The sequence below is a fragment of the Corticium candelabrum genome, chromosome 22 (assembly GCF_963422355.1).
Source record: "Corticium candelabrum chromosome 22, ooCorCand1.1, whole genome shotgun sequence".
Taxonomy (NCBI): Eukaryota; Metazoa; Porifera; class Homoscleromorpha; order Homosclerophorida; family Plakinidae; genus Corticium; species Corticium candelabrum.
In genome coordinates this window covers 2,672,661-2,686,978 of record NC_085106.1, presented here as the reverse complement: position 1 = coordinate 2,686,978, position 14,318 = coordinate 2,672,661, and the positions used below count along the sequence as shown (strand labels likewise).

At 39.7% G+C, this 14,318-nt stretch overlaps 2 protein-coding genes and 1 long non-coding RNA gene across 4 annotated transcripts; 2 read left to right on the top strand and 1 right to left on the bottom strand.

Moving 5' to 3' along the window:
- Positions 1-192: 192 nt before the first annotated feature.
- LOC134197764 (uncharacterized) lies at positions 193-1,943 on the bottom strand. 2 transcript variants are annotated; one of them, XR_009972690.1, is made up of 3 exons: positions 1,748-1,943; positions 520-1,679; positions 193-446 (listed from the first exon to the last, which is right to left on the bottom strand). It is a non-coding gene; the product is annotated as an uncharacterized LOC134197764 (long non-coding RNA). The 2 variants fall into 2 exon arrangements; XR_009972691.1 differs by having other exon boundaries at positions 520-1,691; positions 1,748-1,765.
- A 2,150-nt stretch (positions 1,944-4,093) lies between these two features.
- On the top strand, positions 4,094-7,786 carry LOC134197762 (succinate--CoA ligase [GDP-forming] subunit beta, mitochondrial-like). Its single transcript, XM_062667114.1, has 11 exons — positions 4,094-4,147; positions 4,214-4,361; positions 4,575-4,680; positions 4,743-4,833; positions 5,201-5,353; positions 5,428-5,511; positions 6,452-6,548; positions 6,887-7,048; positions 7,110-7,252; positions 7,378-7,498; positions 7,573-7,786. Exons 2-11 carry the CDS (start codon positions 4,280-4,282, stop codon positions 7,683-7,685), a joined length of 1,152 nt encoding a protein of 383 aa, XP_062523098.1. The 5' UTR covers positions 4,094-4,147; positions 4,214-4,279; the 3' UTR covers positions 7,686-7,786.
- Positions 7,787-8,359: 573 nt separating this feature from the next.
- On the top strand, positions 8,360-13,915 carry LOC134197760 (TBC1 domain family member 22A-like). The gene is made up of 10 exons (XM_062667112.1): positions 8,360-8,518; positions 9,204-9,661; positions 10,798-10,868; positions 10,930-11,058; positions 11,111-11,173; positions 12,158-12,272; positions 12,328-12,440; positions 12,860-12,935; positions 12,997-13,220; positions 13,486-13,915. The coding sequence occupies exons 1-10, from the start codon at positions 8,415-8,417 to the stop codon at positions 13,621-13,623; spliced, it is 1,491 nt and encodes a 496-aa protein (XP_062523096.1). The 5' UTR covers positions 8,360-8,414; the 3' UTR covers positions 13,624-13,915.
- The last annotated feature ends 403 nt before the right edge of the window (positions 13,916-14,318 follow it).

Below are 14,318 nucleotides of genomic sequence, written 5' to 3'. Positions count from 1 at the left end.
TTCCTAGACAGTATATCGTGCGGTATCTGTGTGTTTACGTTTGTGGCACTGGTAGTGTCAAGTGTGTTTACGTTTGTGTTTCTATGTACATGTACTACACGGTTAATGGTTAAGTTAAGTGCGTTAGCGTTACTACCAAGCACACTGTCGTTGTTGTCAATCCGAATTTGCATATCTAGATATTGACCTGTCATGAGCCCTAGGCTACGTACTGTGTTTCTAGAGCTGGGACCTAGAGATTAATTCAGGTTTAGAAATACACACACTTCAGTGCACTGTCTACAGCAACACTATATCTAGCTAGCTAGACAGCAGCACATTAGGCAAATTATTTTGAATAGTCAATGCATGAGTTCAAGTCACATAACTGAACAACCAGGCGTGTTGGCGTTAGGTTGATCTCTCCTCTCATAGCTCCTTCGAGTTTCTGTCTTCTCTTTATCCGCCTGTTGAGTTACACAAAAAATTCCAGTAAAGTCTCATTAGAGTAGGTAGTAGACACATCAGACTACTACTTACCAATAACAAAAGAAAGAGAATAGTGGCAAAAATAAGACAGCAGACGATGATTATGACTGTGGTATCGTCTTCATTCATTCCAACAATACATGTAGTGTGGGAATAGGGACTTATTTAGATACAGAGAGCTGTCTAGCCCTTCTCGAACGGAACGTTCCGCTAAGTTCCCTCCCTCTATGACCTTTGCACTACTATGTCACGCCTATAATTATCTAGCGCGCGTCTTTATTATCTAGCGCGCGCCTTCATAGTCTAGCGCGCGCCTTTATAGTCTAGCGCGCGCATAACAAAATACTATTTGCAACTGTAGCAACATTATAGAAGTAAAAATAACAATTCTGACACGTATAAAATGTACATAAATTGCTCTTTTGAATGACACAACTTTTGTAACTACCTCTAACTGTTTCAATATTTTATTTCGTCTAACTGTTTATTTTACCTCTATTATGCATAACAATCCAATCAAGTTGATTGACTATTTGAAAAAATATTGATATGCAAAATGCTAAACCAATACAAATTATTTGCAGCAGTGACTTCACGCTTTCAATTATATAGACATATATACACCTAATCCAACACTAAAAAAACTGTTACTATATACAAATCGTAAAACATAACATAGATCACCTAATACAACACTGTATAAATGAAATATACAACAATATATAAATAGAAATATACAACAATATATATAGAAATATACAACAATATATAATAGAAATATACAACACTATAAATAAAAATATACAATATACACAGTCACAGTGTGGCAATTCTCAGTCATCCTCAGTGTGATATTTTATAAAGCACTGTCGCTCAGCAAATGACACACAGAGGGGTACGTTGCATTCTTGGCAGCGATACCTGGTCTTTGAGTTATGCCTGCCTTCAGATCCGTTGCTATGTGCGTTGCTATGGGCATAACTCAAATTCTTGCCAACTCCTAACATCCAAACTTGGAAAACACTTACTGAAACGTAAAAACTAAACAGCGCATAGCAAAAAACGAAACGAATAGACATCAAACTGTTTTACATACCGATGTCTACCACAACATACGGGTACACAGCCATAGCAACCGAACACTCATGCGTTGCTATGCGCATAACTCAAATTCTTCCCAACGGCGAACGCCCAAACTTGCAAAACAGGTACTACAAACGTTACTGAACAACGTATCGCAAAAAAACGAGATGATTAGACATCAAAACGTTATACTAACAGCGTAGCGTCATCGCTGTCTTCCTCGACGGGTAGCGCTTCTTCGTTGTCCGTCGCGTCATCGTCGGACGACGACATCGAAGCCATCGACACATCATCGCCATCGTCAACCTCGTCATCAGTTGTTTGCAGCTGAAAATAGGAAGCCAAATCGCCAACAGGCAGCGAAGCCCCAACTTGACAAGAGCGCTGCGACATCCGGTCGAGAAAAAATTATGACCAAGCCGCATGCGCCGTTAAAAATTCCCCCGTATGTGTAGACACGCCTCAAAGGTGTGTCTAACAGTAAAAAATATTTTGATTGGCTACCAACGTTCAGGAAGGTGGATATTCGACGATGAAGTCACGTGGCCGGAAACAGACCATGACGTCAGAGGTGTGCAAACTGCGATATCTAGCGATTACGAGAACGTAGACTCCTCAAAGTAGGTTCATTCGAAAGATAATTTAATAGCGAATCGTTTAGGCTATAATTTAAAAATATTGACGAAGGCTCCTTTGCAGGAAACCGGAATAGCAAAGCCGGGTACTGACCGGAGGTGGAGACAAGGTACGCGCGTTACCGACGTCACTCCACGTGTTTGACCTACGTAGCGCGACGTAATAACTAGTCAGGAATTATTGGGCTAGTGGAAAGAAATAGAAAATTGAATTAGCTCAATAATGTCTGCTAGACACAATGTAAACACTCACAAGCTCGTATCTGGCATCTCATATCTAGATAGCTGCAGAAATGCTACTGACAAAAGTCTACGTGCATGCGAGCGAGGAGTGCTTGTGGCTCTAAAAATGTGAGTGGCTTGGCTGCATGTCTCTCGCATTTCGTAGCTAAAGATGTACAAAGCAAAAAGTTTTGGCAAAACAGCTGGTAAACAAACTTGATATCTAATTACTTTCGATACTCCTAATTGATCGAAACGAGATTTCTAGAGGCCTACAAATAGCTTATCAGTATGCGTTTGTCTCGTTTCATGCATGAAGGGTTTAGGCAACGTGTCAATGGAAGCTGCAGGTAGAGTCTTCGCTAACGAGTTGTGTTTTGCCGTGAAGCTAGAACCACCGCCAGGGGCGTAACCAGCCATGCTAGCCAACTCCTTTCGTAAACAAAAAGCACGTGCTAAAACACGCGGAGCGCGCGCGAGGAGAGGACTGGGTACGAGTCTCGTAATTATGTGACCAGAGCCGATACGGCTCTGAATGTGACTGTTTGCAGCAGTAACTGCGGTCAGATCACGACAATTAATAATAAAGTTGTACTCTTAGTTGACTACACATAACTAAAAAAAAAGTCTGTTCAAAGAATGGAGAGCCAGTGGGAAATTCCCGTATCTCGGCAAGTACGCCCCCTACGCCGTTGATAAACATATCATTCGAGAGCACGTGACTAGGTGGAGTCAGATCTCTGGACAAAATAGATAGTAGGCAGTGAGGGCTGGGTAGCAACCATTGCTCTAATTGCTCATTTATCGATTGTTAGTATTACAATTCAGGATGAGAGCCATATTGTTGTTTCTACCCTATATGTCTTATCTAGTAACCACATTTCCCACGGGCTCTCCATTCTTTGAACGGACTTGTACACGGTATTCGTAGGTGCCTCGCGTTAGTTAGCTAGATAGATAGATAGATATATCTATACAGGCAGCCCTAGATATATCAGCCTAAGGCTGATCTTCCTAGGGGCCTGTCATAACAGAATATTTAGAAGTTTGTACCTTAGATCTTGAACTCTAGTATATTCTAACTTTTATTAATGTCTAGACTGTATATTCAGAAAGAGATGGTGCATGACGGAGGGCAGAGTCCAACGGAGTTTTCTGACCGTCTACTGAAACGCCGAGTTCTTGGCCATTACGTATTTGTTGAAACCCTAGCTGTCATGGAAGTAAACATGCAAACTTCCTAGTAGTCTAGATTACGTAGCTAGGCCTGGTATAGGTAGTCGTCGTTTTGCGATTATGATCAAGACAATTGAAATGTACAGTCTAGCTAGTAACGTTGTAACGGTCAACAGTGGTATGGTATTTGCTGACATAGAAATTGATATCAGCAAACATTGACTATCAACAGTGCTAGATGCTGCACAGTGTAGTGGTACGGGACGTGTCACCGGTAAGGTAGCATATCTATAGCGACCCATTGCACCACTAGCTAGAGTAGACTCCTACGGTACCTACTAGCAGCGTTTGACGCCTGTAGTGGTCTACTAGATCTCCAGTGTATTGAGTGCACAAATTACTGCGCCATCATCCGTGGCCTCGACTTCCAGACAGTCTTAACTAACGCCTTTTAGTCAGAGAATTTCTCTTCACGCGCGCTACACAGAGACCTCACTGCAGTGATGTATCGTTGTGCTGCTTATTTGCGATTAGCGAATGTTATCAGTCGGCTAAAGAAATGCGTAAGTAACGTGTTGTCTAAATTTTATACTTACTTTCTACTCTCTCTTTGTACGCGTACGTTCCAGACTAGATCAGCTGCCGTTTCTCCTGTTCGGTGGTTGAATCTGCACGAATACCAGAGCAAACAGTTGATGGAAGAGTATGGTGTTGCAGTTCAAAAGTTTGAAGTGTGTGAGACGGTCAGAGATGCGGAAGGAGCAGCACAAAGATTAGGTGCCCATGATGCTTTACTATAGTTAGCTAATTAAAGCGCGCTAGTTAATTAAAATTAAATTTGATTAAATGTCTATTAATTAAGTAGATAATATATGTAAAGTTTCTACGCATAAAGGATTAAAAATTAATTAATTTAAAATCTAGTATATATAGCAAATTTGTGGATATGATATTAGCAAAATATGTACACATGTTTGCCTTTGTTTTTAGCTCCAGGAGCAGATGAATTGGTAGTAAAAGCTCAAATATTGGCTGGAGGTCGAGGAAAGGGAGTGTTTGATACAGGATATAAAGGAGGTGTGAAAGTGACTACTGAGTAAGTAGTCTACGTCGTCGTCATTCAGCTGTTTGCCATTACTAGCTGTTTTTGTGTTTCAGTCCAAGTGATGTAGGTATGTTTGCTGGTGCCATGCTTGGCAATCGTTTAGTAACAAAACAAACAAAGAAAGGTGGAGAACAAGTGACTAAGGTAGGTATGAATTTCCAATAGATAGATATTGTTACATAATTAATTATAGTTACGTGTTATACAAATAGAGCAGATTTGGTTTAGTTTTTCCACAATACCAGCTGTATGCAGTTGACCTGTTGCAAACCGTATTATGCATGGATGATGTGTTTGTTAAATGATATCGTTTTGCGAGCACATGTAGTCACTCTGAAAGTTCCATGCTAACATGGATGTTGATGCATGTTATTCATGATTTATACTCAACTCAGTGTCTTTATTTTGTCATCAATCATATTTTGTTATTTAAATGTTGATCTTATAGCAGTAATTATCTCCACTAGAGTATTTTGTTGTACGTTAATTAAGTTTGTAACATTTTCTTCAGGTGATTGTAACCCAAGGGTTTGGACCTCCTCGGGAAACATATTTTGCTATCCTGATGGACAGGGAATATTCTGGTCCAACTGTAGTTGCTAGTGCAGCGGGTGGCATGGACATTGAACAAGTCGCTGCTTCCACTCCAGAGAAGATAGTTACAGTTTGTATATTCTGTACAAATAGGTGGGCAATTTATTTATTTAACATGGTTTCGATGTTGCACTTCTCTTGTAGGTACCAATAGATATCAAAGTTGGTCTTACAAGAGATTGTGCTAGAGATTTAGCACTGAAACTTGAATTTAAACAGCCAGATGAGGTGATGAGTTTTGTCTTTATTATTGTCTGGTTGTTTGTCTGTCTGTCAAATACAGGGTACAATGCTACATATAATTTTATACCTAGACTATGACAAACTAAACATATTATTGCTAACTACAGTGTCTCTTACTACTGCATTTGCATAAGACAATAAAAGATGAGACTTAGGCTGTGTCTCCACTTGTTGCTCTATAAACATGTTTAACATGTTTAAACTCTAACCATGTTTAGTAGACAGCGTCTCCACTTGTCCATTTATTCCGGGCTATTAAAAGAATTATCCGGGACTTTGTTGTACCGCATGAATTCGTTCCTTGTGCACCAGACAGTCGGAGATCGTCTTCTTGTCTTCTGAAGAACAATCACAGACACAAGTCTCTGTCTTTGCCAAAATGGCTCTCTCCTGACACTGCATCAGTCTACGCACTCTCTGACATTGCCTAGTTCTGTCTTCTTCCAATAGTCTCCAAAGAAAGAGAAAGACCGTTTTGAACGCGCGTTTATATCACGTGACTGTTAAACCTAAACCACTTTCGTTAAACTACCTCTGAAACATGTTTAGCAAAAGCTGTTTAGGTTTAGAGTTAAACAGGTTTAACGCTAGTGGAGACACGATTATTCTTAAACAAGTTTAGACTTAAACAGGTTGTAAACATGTTTAAGCCCTAGTGGAGACGCGCTCTAAGTCTCACTTAGCCAGCCCCTCCCCTTTTCTATTTTAAATAGAAAAGGGGAGGGGCTGGCTAAGTGAGACTAGATGAGACTTGAGTCCAATAACTAATTACATTAACTATGTTTGTGTTAACTGTTTCTCTGTCTGTCTGCCTGTTTGTCTCTCAGACTGTCTGTCGAAACACATTGTATTTATCATGTTTTATCTTTATTCGTACAAGTGTGTTTGTATTATTGGTAATATGCATTGTTTCTTAAATTGACAGGCAGCAGAACAGATGCAAAAGTTATACGAGATGTTCATAGATGTAGATGCTGTTCAAGTTGAGATAAATCCATTGGGAGAAACAAAGGATGGCCGAGGTACAGTAGCATAGTACTTACTGTCTACATACCCTACACAGGGCGAGATGGGTTAGTAGCCCCACTTTAGTCATGAAAAAGACACATTCTCTATTACCATAATTTGATGTTTCAGTGCCACAAGCATTACAAATCTCAACAACTGAAGGTTGAGAAATATTTTAGCAGTGAACCTGGAAATATAATAAATTATTTAATATATTGACAATTTTGAAAGGCATATTTATATGTTAATTTTATGAGCATTACGTGTACATTAATACCAATCTTTAAATGGCGTGCTGTTGTTTTATTGCTTGTGTGGTTGCTTGTTCACACTTGTTACAATGTATATTTAGTTCTATGCTATGATGCCAAGGTCAACTTTGACGACAATGCTAAATTTCGACAGCAGAAAATATTTGAAATGGAAGACGAGTCTGAACTTGACCCTCGTGAAGTTATTGCAGCTCAGCACCATCTTAACTACATCGGTATGGATGGCAACATTGGCTGCTTAGGTACAGTTAGCATCTGGTGATAAAGCATTGTAGGATTTTGTGTCTAAACGGTGCTTTGTAGTGAATGGTGCTGGTTTGGCAATGGCCACGATGGACATAATCCAAGCTAATGGTGGTATGCCCGCTAATTTTTTGGATGTTGGAGGAGGAGTCAATGAAAGGCAGGTCATTGAAGCGTTTGGCATCCTTACGAGTGATGAACAGGTGTGTGTGTGTGTGTGTGTGTGTGTGTGTGTGTGTGTGTGTGCGTGTGTGTGTGTGTGTGTGTGTGAGTCACCTATACTTATTATGTAATTTTCATCTTTTTCCATATTTGACATAAACTCCAGGTCAAGTCAATATTTGTCAACATATTTGGAGGCATTGTCAATTGTGTGACAATTGCCCAAGGAGTCACTAAAGCATGTCAAGAAGTAGAAGTCAAAGTTCCACTTGTCGTTCGTTTGCAAGGTCAGTGTGATTTAATAGAAATTATTAAAACTTACAAATAACTAATTTCAGATATAAAATTGGGCACTCTGTAGGTAACAACGTTGATGCAGCAAAGGAGGTTATGAGAAACAGTGGATTAAATATAATGTCTGAGGACGACATGGATGAAGCGGCAAAGAAAGCAGTACAGAGTGCAAGACTATGAACAGCTAGTACTACACACTATCAAAGCAACAACTCGAATGTATAATAACTAAAACCTTTAAGGCAATAAAGTTGTTCGTTTGTCAATTTACAACGTCCAGACTCAATTCTACATGTTGGTGCATTGGGATGTGGGTTGTATTGTCTGTGTTACATTGCAATCTTTGTTTGTGTGCCCAAATTACTGCCTATATAATATTAGGCTGTTTCATTAGCGTGTCTAATAAGTAGATTTTCTGACCGTGTTATGGTTGGGTTGTCAGTCACGTAGTGTGTTGGTACAGTAGAGGGCAGGTTATGTCTAGGCACTTCATCCAGTGATTGCGTCATAGGACTTCTGGAGACTGTATATACAAGCCTTGCTGGAAACATAATTATTAATTCTAAAGACTGACATTAATGATTTTCTAAACAGGATAGGAATTTGTACAGCAAAACACATAGCTGTAGAGGTAAGCCACCAAAGTTGGTAGATAGCAACAAGGTGTGTGTTTTGTAATAAATTATTAATTTGATCTAATAATTAGCTTTTAATAGTAATAAAATACGACATATGCATCTCGCGCGCATAAAGCCTAGCCTAGCCTCCAACGCCAAAACAAAAGCTAGCAGCACGTCTCCGATAGGATGCACACCTCAACGCGCATGCTCATTCAGTTTATACTAATTAGCTAGGTGGTGTCTCCATTCGGGAGTTGTCGGGAAACAGACGATACTCAGTGGAACGGTTATGGCCGAGTCGTCGGCAAAGATGCGGCCGACGGCGTTAGGGAGCCCTGCAAATGCAGCCAGGACACCGTTCTGGAAGAAAAACTCCAGCAAAGTACCAGGAAGGTGCGCACAGATGTCTCTCAGTGTGTTTGTTCTGAACTTTTAAAAGGGGACGTAATGCGAGGTGTGGATTGGCACTGACTAGTTCGTGCTGTGACAGGTTGCGATGAGAAGTAGAGCGTGTGACATCTTGTAGTGAAGAAATTTTAATTAATCTGATCTGATCTTTGATGCTGAGTGTTCAAAAAGCGCAACGACTTTGTATTGTTAACGAAAATAGTTTGGATATATAAAATAAAATAAATTGTTATCAAAATTGGCAGTTAATTATTATTAATCGTTGTTTGTTACTAACTAGTTATATGTTAACTTGTTTATACTCAGCAGAATTGTGTTCAACTTTGCTAAATTGTAATGCTAGTTTATAGTTTAGTGTCTTGCTGTGTTGATTTTTTAGGATCGATGATTACCACGAGTGGTAGAACTGGTGTATTTAGATTATTGGATTACTGGGCTACTGATGTTACTTTCTTGGTAAAGACCTCCTTGCATATGTTTGGAAAAAAATTATTAAGAGAATAGATCTAGGCTATGTCTAAATAATATGTCAGGGTTAATCTTTGGCAAACTAAGAGGGCACTTGAAGCCAAAGACATATAGAATTTTGCAAGATTTGTGATTACAGTTGGCAACTATACTGTTTGATTACATTACATCTGCAAACACTTATGACATGTTGATGTCTTAGTGTCAAACCTGTGTATGGGGCACAGCATCCTCCACTCATGCAACCTGCTGCATCACCAACAAAAAATGTCAGTGGTACGAAAACTGCACAAGCTCGACAGAAGAAACAGTCTTCATTTGATGCATTCAAGAACCGGACAAATGATGCATGGGAGGAGTCAGATCCATGGGATGTTGGAGAACCGGACGATGTAGAGCTGTCAGATTCCGAAGAAGTTAAATTGTCTCCCCAATCTCGACACCCTGTTTTGACCGGTTTAGCGGGAGTTTCAGATGAGGCAAGAGAGAGGGTGGGCTCAGGCAGAGCAGCTCAATCAGGCGACAAGCAAAAGAGGAGTGGGAGCGGCCGGGGCTCTGGAAGTCAACACAGTGGGACAGGGACAAGTGAATTACCAGATCGAGACACAATTCGATTACAGAAATTTGAGAGGCTTTTGAAGGGTCCAAACACCGAGCTTGGTAAGGAGTCAATGTTCTGTTGATGTCGAGTGTGTAAGTCATTGACTAGCAGTTTTGCAAGTCATGATTAGCTAATTGATTGTTTTTATTTTTCTTGTTTATTAAAGTGTTGAACTATTTGTGGTGGTGTGATAATTGCTTTGAAGTGATAAAGTTGCCCCATCAATATTTTTATGTTGCTGAGATGCCATTGCATTTACTTTGACTTCAACTTGTATGAGGCTTTCAAGGTCATTGGCTTTTTGTCAATGCCTCCGGATAGGTCTGCTCATGTAATGTGATGTTGAGTCTTCGAACGGATGTGGAAGGCATCTTGGGTGGCTACATGATGTATATAGCGAAACTGTCTAGATCAAGATATAGTGTAACTTACAGTTGCTTAGCTGGGGTACGATATGAATAGAGACGGGCTGATGGATGGATAGACAGAAAGGAATTTTTGAACAGACAGACAACAAATGGATGTGTAGATGGGTTAATCATTTTTTCTGTTTGTATGTCTGTTTGTATGTCTGGGTGTCTGTCTTGTCTGTCTGTGTGTTTGTCAATACATATATTTTTCATATTTGAATTAGGATACAATAGCAAATGGCTAACTATGTTTGTCCTATGACAATAAAAGCAAGAGAAAACAACTAGCAACTAAATACAATATATATATATTTAACTACTAATTGGTTAAAAGGGATCATATGATGTCTGTCTGTCTGTCTGTCTGTCTGTCTGTCTGTCTGGTTGTCTGGTTGTTTGTTTGTCTGTTTGTCTCTCTGTTTGTCTTGTTATCTGTTAAAGGACACACAGGCCGAGAGACAGACAAATAGATTGACTAATGCTATACCAGCTGTAGATTATTGCTAGTGTTGACTGGTACAATAGTACTGACCATAAGCACTATGGAAAGGAAGGACTAAAGACTAAAAGTGATAATATTTGATTTGACCATACTCGAAGCATAGCTACATGATGCTTATAGTTGTGTGACTGATTCTTGGTTTATATCAACCAGCTAGATACTCTGGGATACCTATGTTTATCTCATTGCATTAGATGGTTTGCTATGTATTATTAATATTAAATTGCCGGATGGGCTGTAACATTAGTTTTTTTATAAATCTGATTTAGTTGTTTATATGTAGAGGAGTTGAAGAAGTTGGCTTGGGGTGGAATACCCGTAACAGTTCGTCCAACGACTTGGAAACTTCTTTCTGTGAGTGTCCGATTATGAATTCATCAATGGAATTATTATTAAGATGATTTTCCTGTCGTAGGGCTATTTACCCGCGAATGTCGAATGGAGGCAGTCCACATTAGAACGCAAGCGGAAAGAGTACGAACGATTTGTGTCACAGTATTACAAGACACGTCTAGATCCACAATATGAAGGCACTTTCAGACAGGTTTGATAAAACGGTTTGTTATGTTGTTGTTGTGATGGTCTGTTTGTCTTAGATTGCTATCGATATTCCTCGAATGAAGCCTTCAGATTTCTTTCAACAGAAAATAATTCAAGAGGTAACCATGACATTTATCTGGGTGGGTTTGTTGTCCGCAGTCTTGTTGTTGGTTAGTTATTAAGACCGGATAATTGACTCAGTTGTGTCATCACTCAGGTCATTGTCAGTAGTCATTGTTAGTCAGGTCAGGTGCTGACTCGCTTGCTAGGTAACCATGAAAACCTGTACAACCTGTGGCATGGGTTGGCGACTAAACCGACAATCCCACCAGGTTCCTGTGGTGTGGAGGGTAAGTCTGGGCATCCTTGCAGAACGAAATAGAATATCTGTTACAAGGTCTGTGATGGACCACTTCTAGATGACCTGTGTCATCACCCAAGGGCGGAGATTAACAAACCTATCATCCGACCAGCAGCTTGCAGTATGACACTGATGCCAGCATGTCTTGGCCTGTCCTTGCCCGTTGGACAGCATTAGTGTTGTACCAAGAGAGTGATACTAGCCAATTGCAAATGCTAGTTTCACTTCATGATTTTGCAAGCAGTTCTATGGTGAATGACAAAGGCAAGATTTCCCATACTGGCTCAGACGTGGCCCGAGTTTATTAAGCCATGCCAAAGCCATGAACAGTCATAGTCGCGTCAACTGATTGCATGATGATGAGGATGGTGGTGGTGGTGGTGGTGGTTCTCACTCGAGTGTGAACTAGCTTATGTAGTTCTAAATGTATGAAAGGCATGTGATGGTCACAGACAACACAACACTTTAGATTAACTAACGCATTTCTGTTATGGATGCGGTTATTGATTTATTAATTAAGTTGGATAATCGTGTGCCACTGAGTGTCTAGACTAGATGTCTGTTTTGCATGCATGGTTGTACACAAATGCAGTTGTGAAGCGGCCATTCTGGTAACTCTCACTTAATAATTTTTAATTGATATCCAATTCTATTTTTTTCTGATTGTGACTAAGGATTGTATGTAGTGTGGCATCAAATTTTTGTGGGCACATCTAATGTCTCCATGTTTCTGTTTCCCTAGTGTTTCGAACGCGTGTTATACATATGGGCTATGAGGCATCCAGCTAGTGGGTACGTTCAAGGCATTAACGACCTCCTCACTCCTTTCTACTTTGTGTTTCTAAGCGAACACATTGGTACGTTTTGACATATTTTCAAGCTATCGTGTATTGAATTTATTGGCGATTATAGAATCAGCAGACATTGTTGTCGATTATGACGTGTCTACGCTTTCTCAAGACACACTTGCTGCTATTGAGGCCGACGCCTATGGGTGTATGAGTCGACTGTTAGAGGGTATCCAGGTAATCTTACCAGTCGTCGTCGTCGTCGTCGTCGTTATTTTAATCAATAATACAACTTTGGTGCAACGCGATTTGATCAAATTATGTGTTGGAAATTGTTTGGTCAAGAGTAGATAGACACTATTCTGTTGGTGTCTTTTCAGAGTGTAGAGATGCAACTTTGTATTACAATGTGTTGAGTGTGTACCTCGTTGACACATTACATCCAGTCTTGTGCATGTTATGTCTATACATTAGGTATAGTTTTATTTAGAAGTTACTGTTGTACGTCGTGACTTGAAAGCATTGTGATTATTTCTATTGTTGTGATTGGATGTATGAACAGTAGTTGTAGTGTTGTGGCAGTCGAGTTGTATTTGGAGATGTCGATACTGTGAAGAACGTTGGACAATACCGACAATTGATTTCTTGTCTTACAGGACAACTACACGTTTGCTCAGCCTGGAATACAAATGAAAGTAAACAGTATGAAAGAAATAGTGAGGAGAGTAGATGGTAAATGTCATTCGGTCGCTGCGTGTATCGTCTCGGTGTTTGAAATTTTGCGTCACTGTAGCTGCCCTACACAAACATATAGCAAGCAATTCCATCGACTACCTCCAGTTTTCGTTTCGATGGTTTAACAATATTCTTAGACGAGAGCTGCCTCTACGATGTGTCATTCGTCTATGGGACACGTACCAGTCGGAAGTCAACGGATTCGGAAATTTCCATCTCTATGTGTGTGCTGCGTTTCTTATTCATTTTTCAAAAGAGCTCAAGGCAAAGAAAGATTTTCAGGTGTGCTTATGACTAGATGCACTCGGTTGAAACCAGAGGCAGTAATTTTGACAGAAAGAGAGACATACATACAGACTGATGGATGGTTTGATGTATTTGTGTGTATGTATTGTGTATATGTGGTATGTATGGATGTATGGTTGTATGGTGGGACAGACAGACTATTGGACAGATCGATGGTTAGACGAGACAAACATTATAAACACTGCAGACAATAAAGATACTTGCATATATACCAATTATTCATTCATTTTTCATCTGTTAGAGTCTCCTCTTATTCCTGCAATGTTTGCCTACGTCTGATTGGACGGATGATGACATCAGTGTTCTTCTATCCGAAGCATTCCAGCTCAAGTATATGTTTGCTGATGCTCCCAGTCACCTGCATTCATCGAGTCCATAGTTGGGCAAATGTAATAATAATTGATAGAAAAACTGGGTTCCACGCGTTATCTGTATAGACTGTGTTGTGACCAGATACGGTGTACACATGTATACAATCGTCCGTAAGTCACTGGTCTATGTACAGGCTGCAGTGATGCCGTAGCATTAAGGTAGGCTACAACAAACAATTTCTTCTAATATTTCTTTGTTATGAATTGATCTCAGACGTAACAACAGTCCGAGTATGCACCTATTTAGTCAAAACCTTCATGCCGTGTCTATATACGATGTACTACACCAACAAGAAGTATGTCAACATACACGTTTGATTTTGCCTCGTGTTTGCTTTCTGGATTTTTCTCGCCATGTTTGCTGTTAATACCCTACTGCCCCTAATGTTTTTTTGAAACATTCTTTTCGAGAGTCCAAAATAATTTTTTTGAGGTCTTGCAATATTAGTCAGTTTTCGATTTTAATAATTATTTTTTAATTTATTTCTTCAAACTGATTCAATTCTCTATATGTTTCTAGTTGGCATCTAGAGCTGCACACTTCCATCTAGTGGCCATTTTTGACGATGTTTCATGTGCATGCGCAAAAGCTCAGACAACGGACAACTTTCGAGACCAAAATATGTTTTCTCTGTTATGCCATTATTTTTTAGGGCAAAATTTTTGAAAGATTGTTACTCGAAAAACACTAGGAGCAGTAGGG

What these genes read in the sequence shown, in the direction of transcription:
- LOC134197762 (XM_062667114.1), top strand. Translation starts at nt 4,280, where the DNA reads ATGGAAGAGTATGGTGTTGCAGTTCAAAAGTTTGAAGTGTGTGAGACG. An exon ending in CTCCAGAGAAGATAGTTACA is followed by an intron (nt 5,354 to 5,427) that starts GTTTGTATATTC and finishes CTTCTCTTGTAG; the next exon opens with GTACCAATAGATATCAAAGT. An exon ending in ACTTGTCGTTCGTTTGCAAG is followed by an intron (nt 7,499 to 7,572) that starts GTCAGTGTGATT and finishes GGCACTCTGTAG; the next exon opens with GTAACAACGTTGATGCAGCA.
- LOC134197760 (XM_062667112.1), top strand. Translation starts at nt 8,415, where the DNA reads ATGGCCGAGTCGTCGGCAAAGATGCGGCCGACGGCGTTAGGGAGCCCT. An exon ending in GGGTCCAAACACCGAGCTTG is followed by an intron (nt 9,662 to 10,797) that starts GTAAGGAGTCAA and finishes GTTTATATGTAG; the next exon opens with AGGAGTTGAAGAAGTTGGCT. An exon ending in AGGCAAAGAAAGATTTTCAG is followed by an intron (nt 13,221 to 13,485) that starts GTGTGCTTATGA and finishes TTCATCTGTTAG; the next exon opens with AGTCTCCTCTTATTCCTGCA.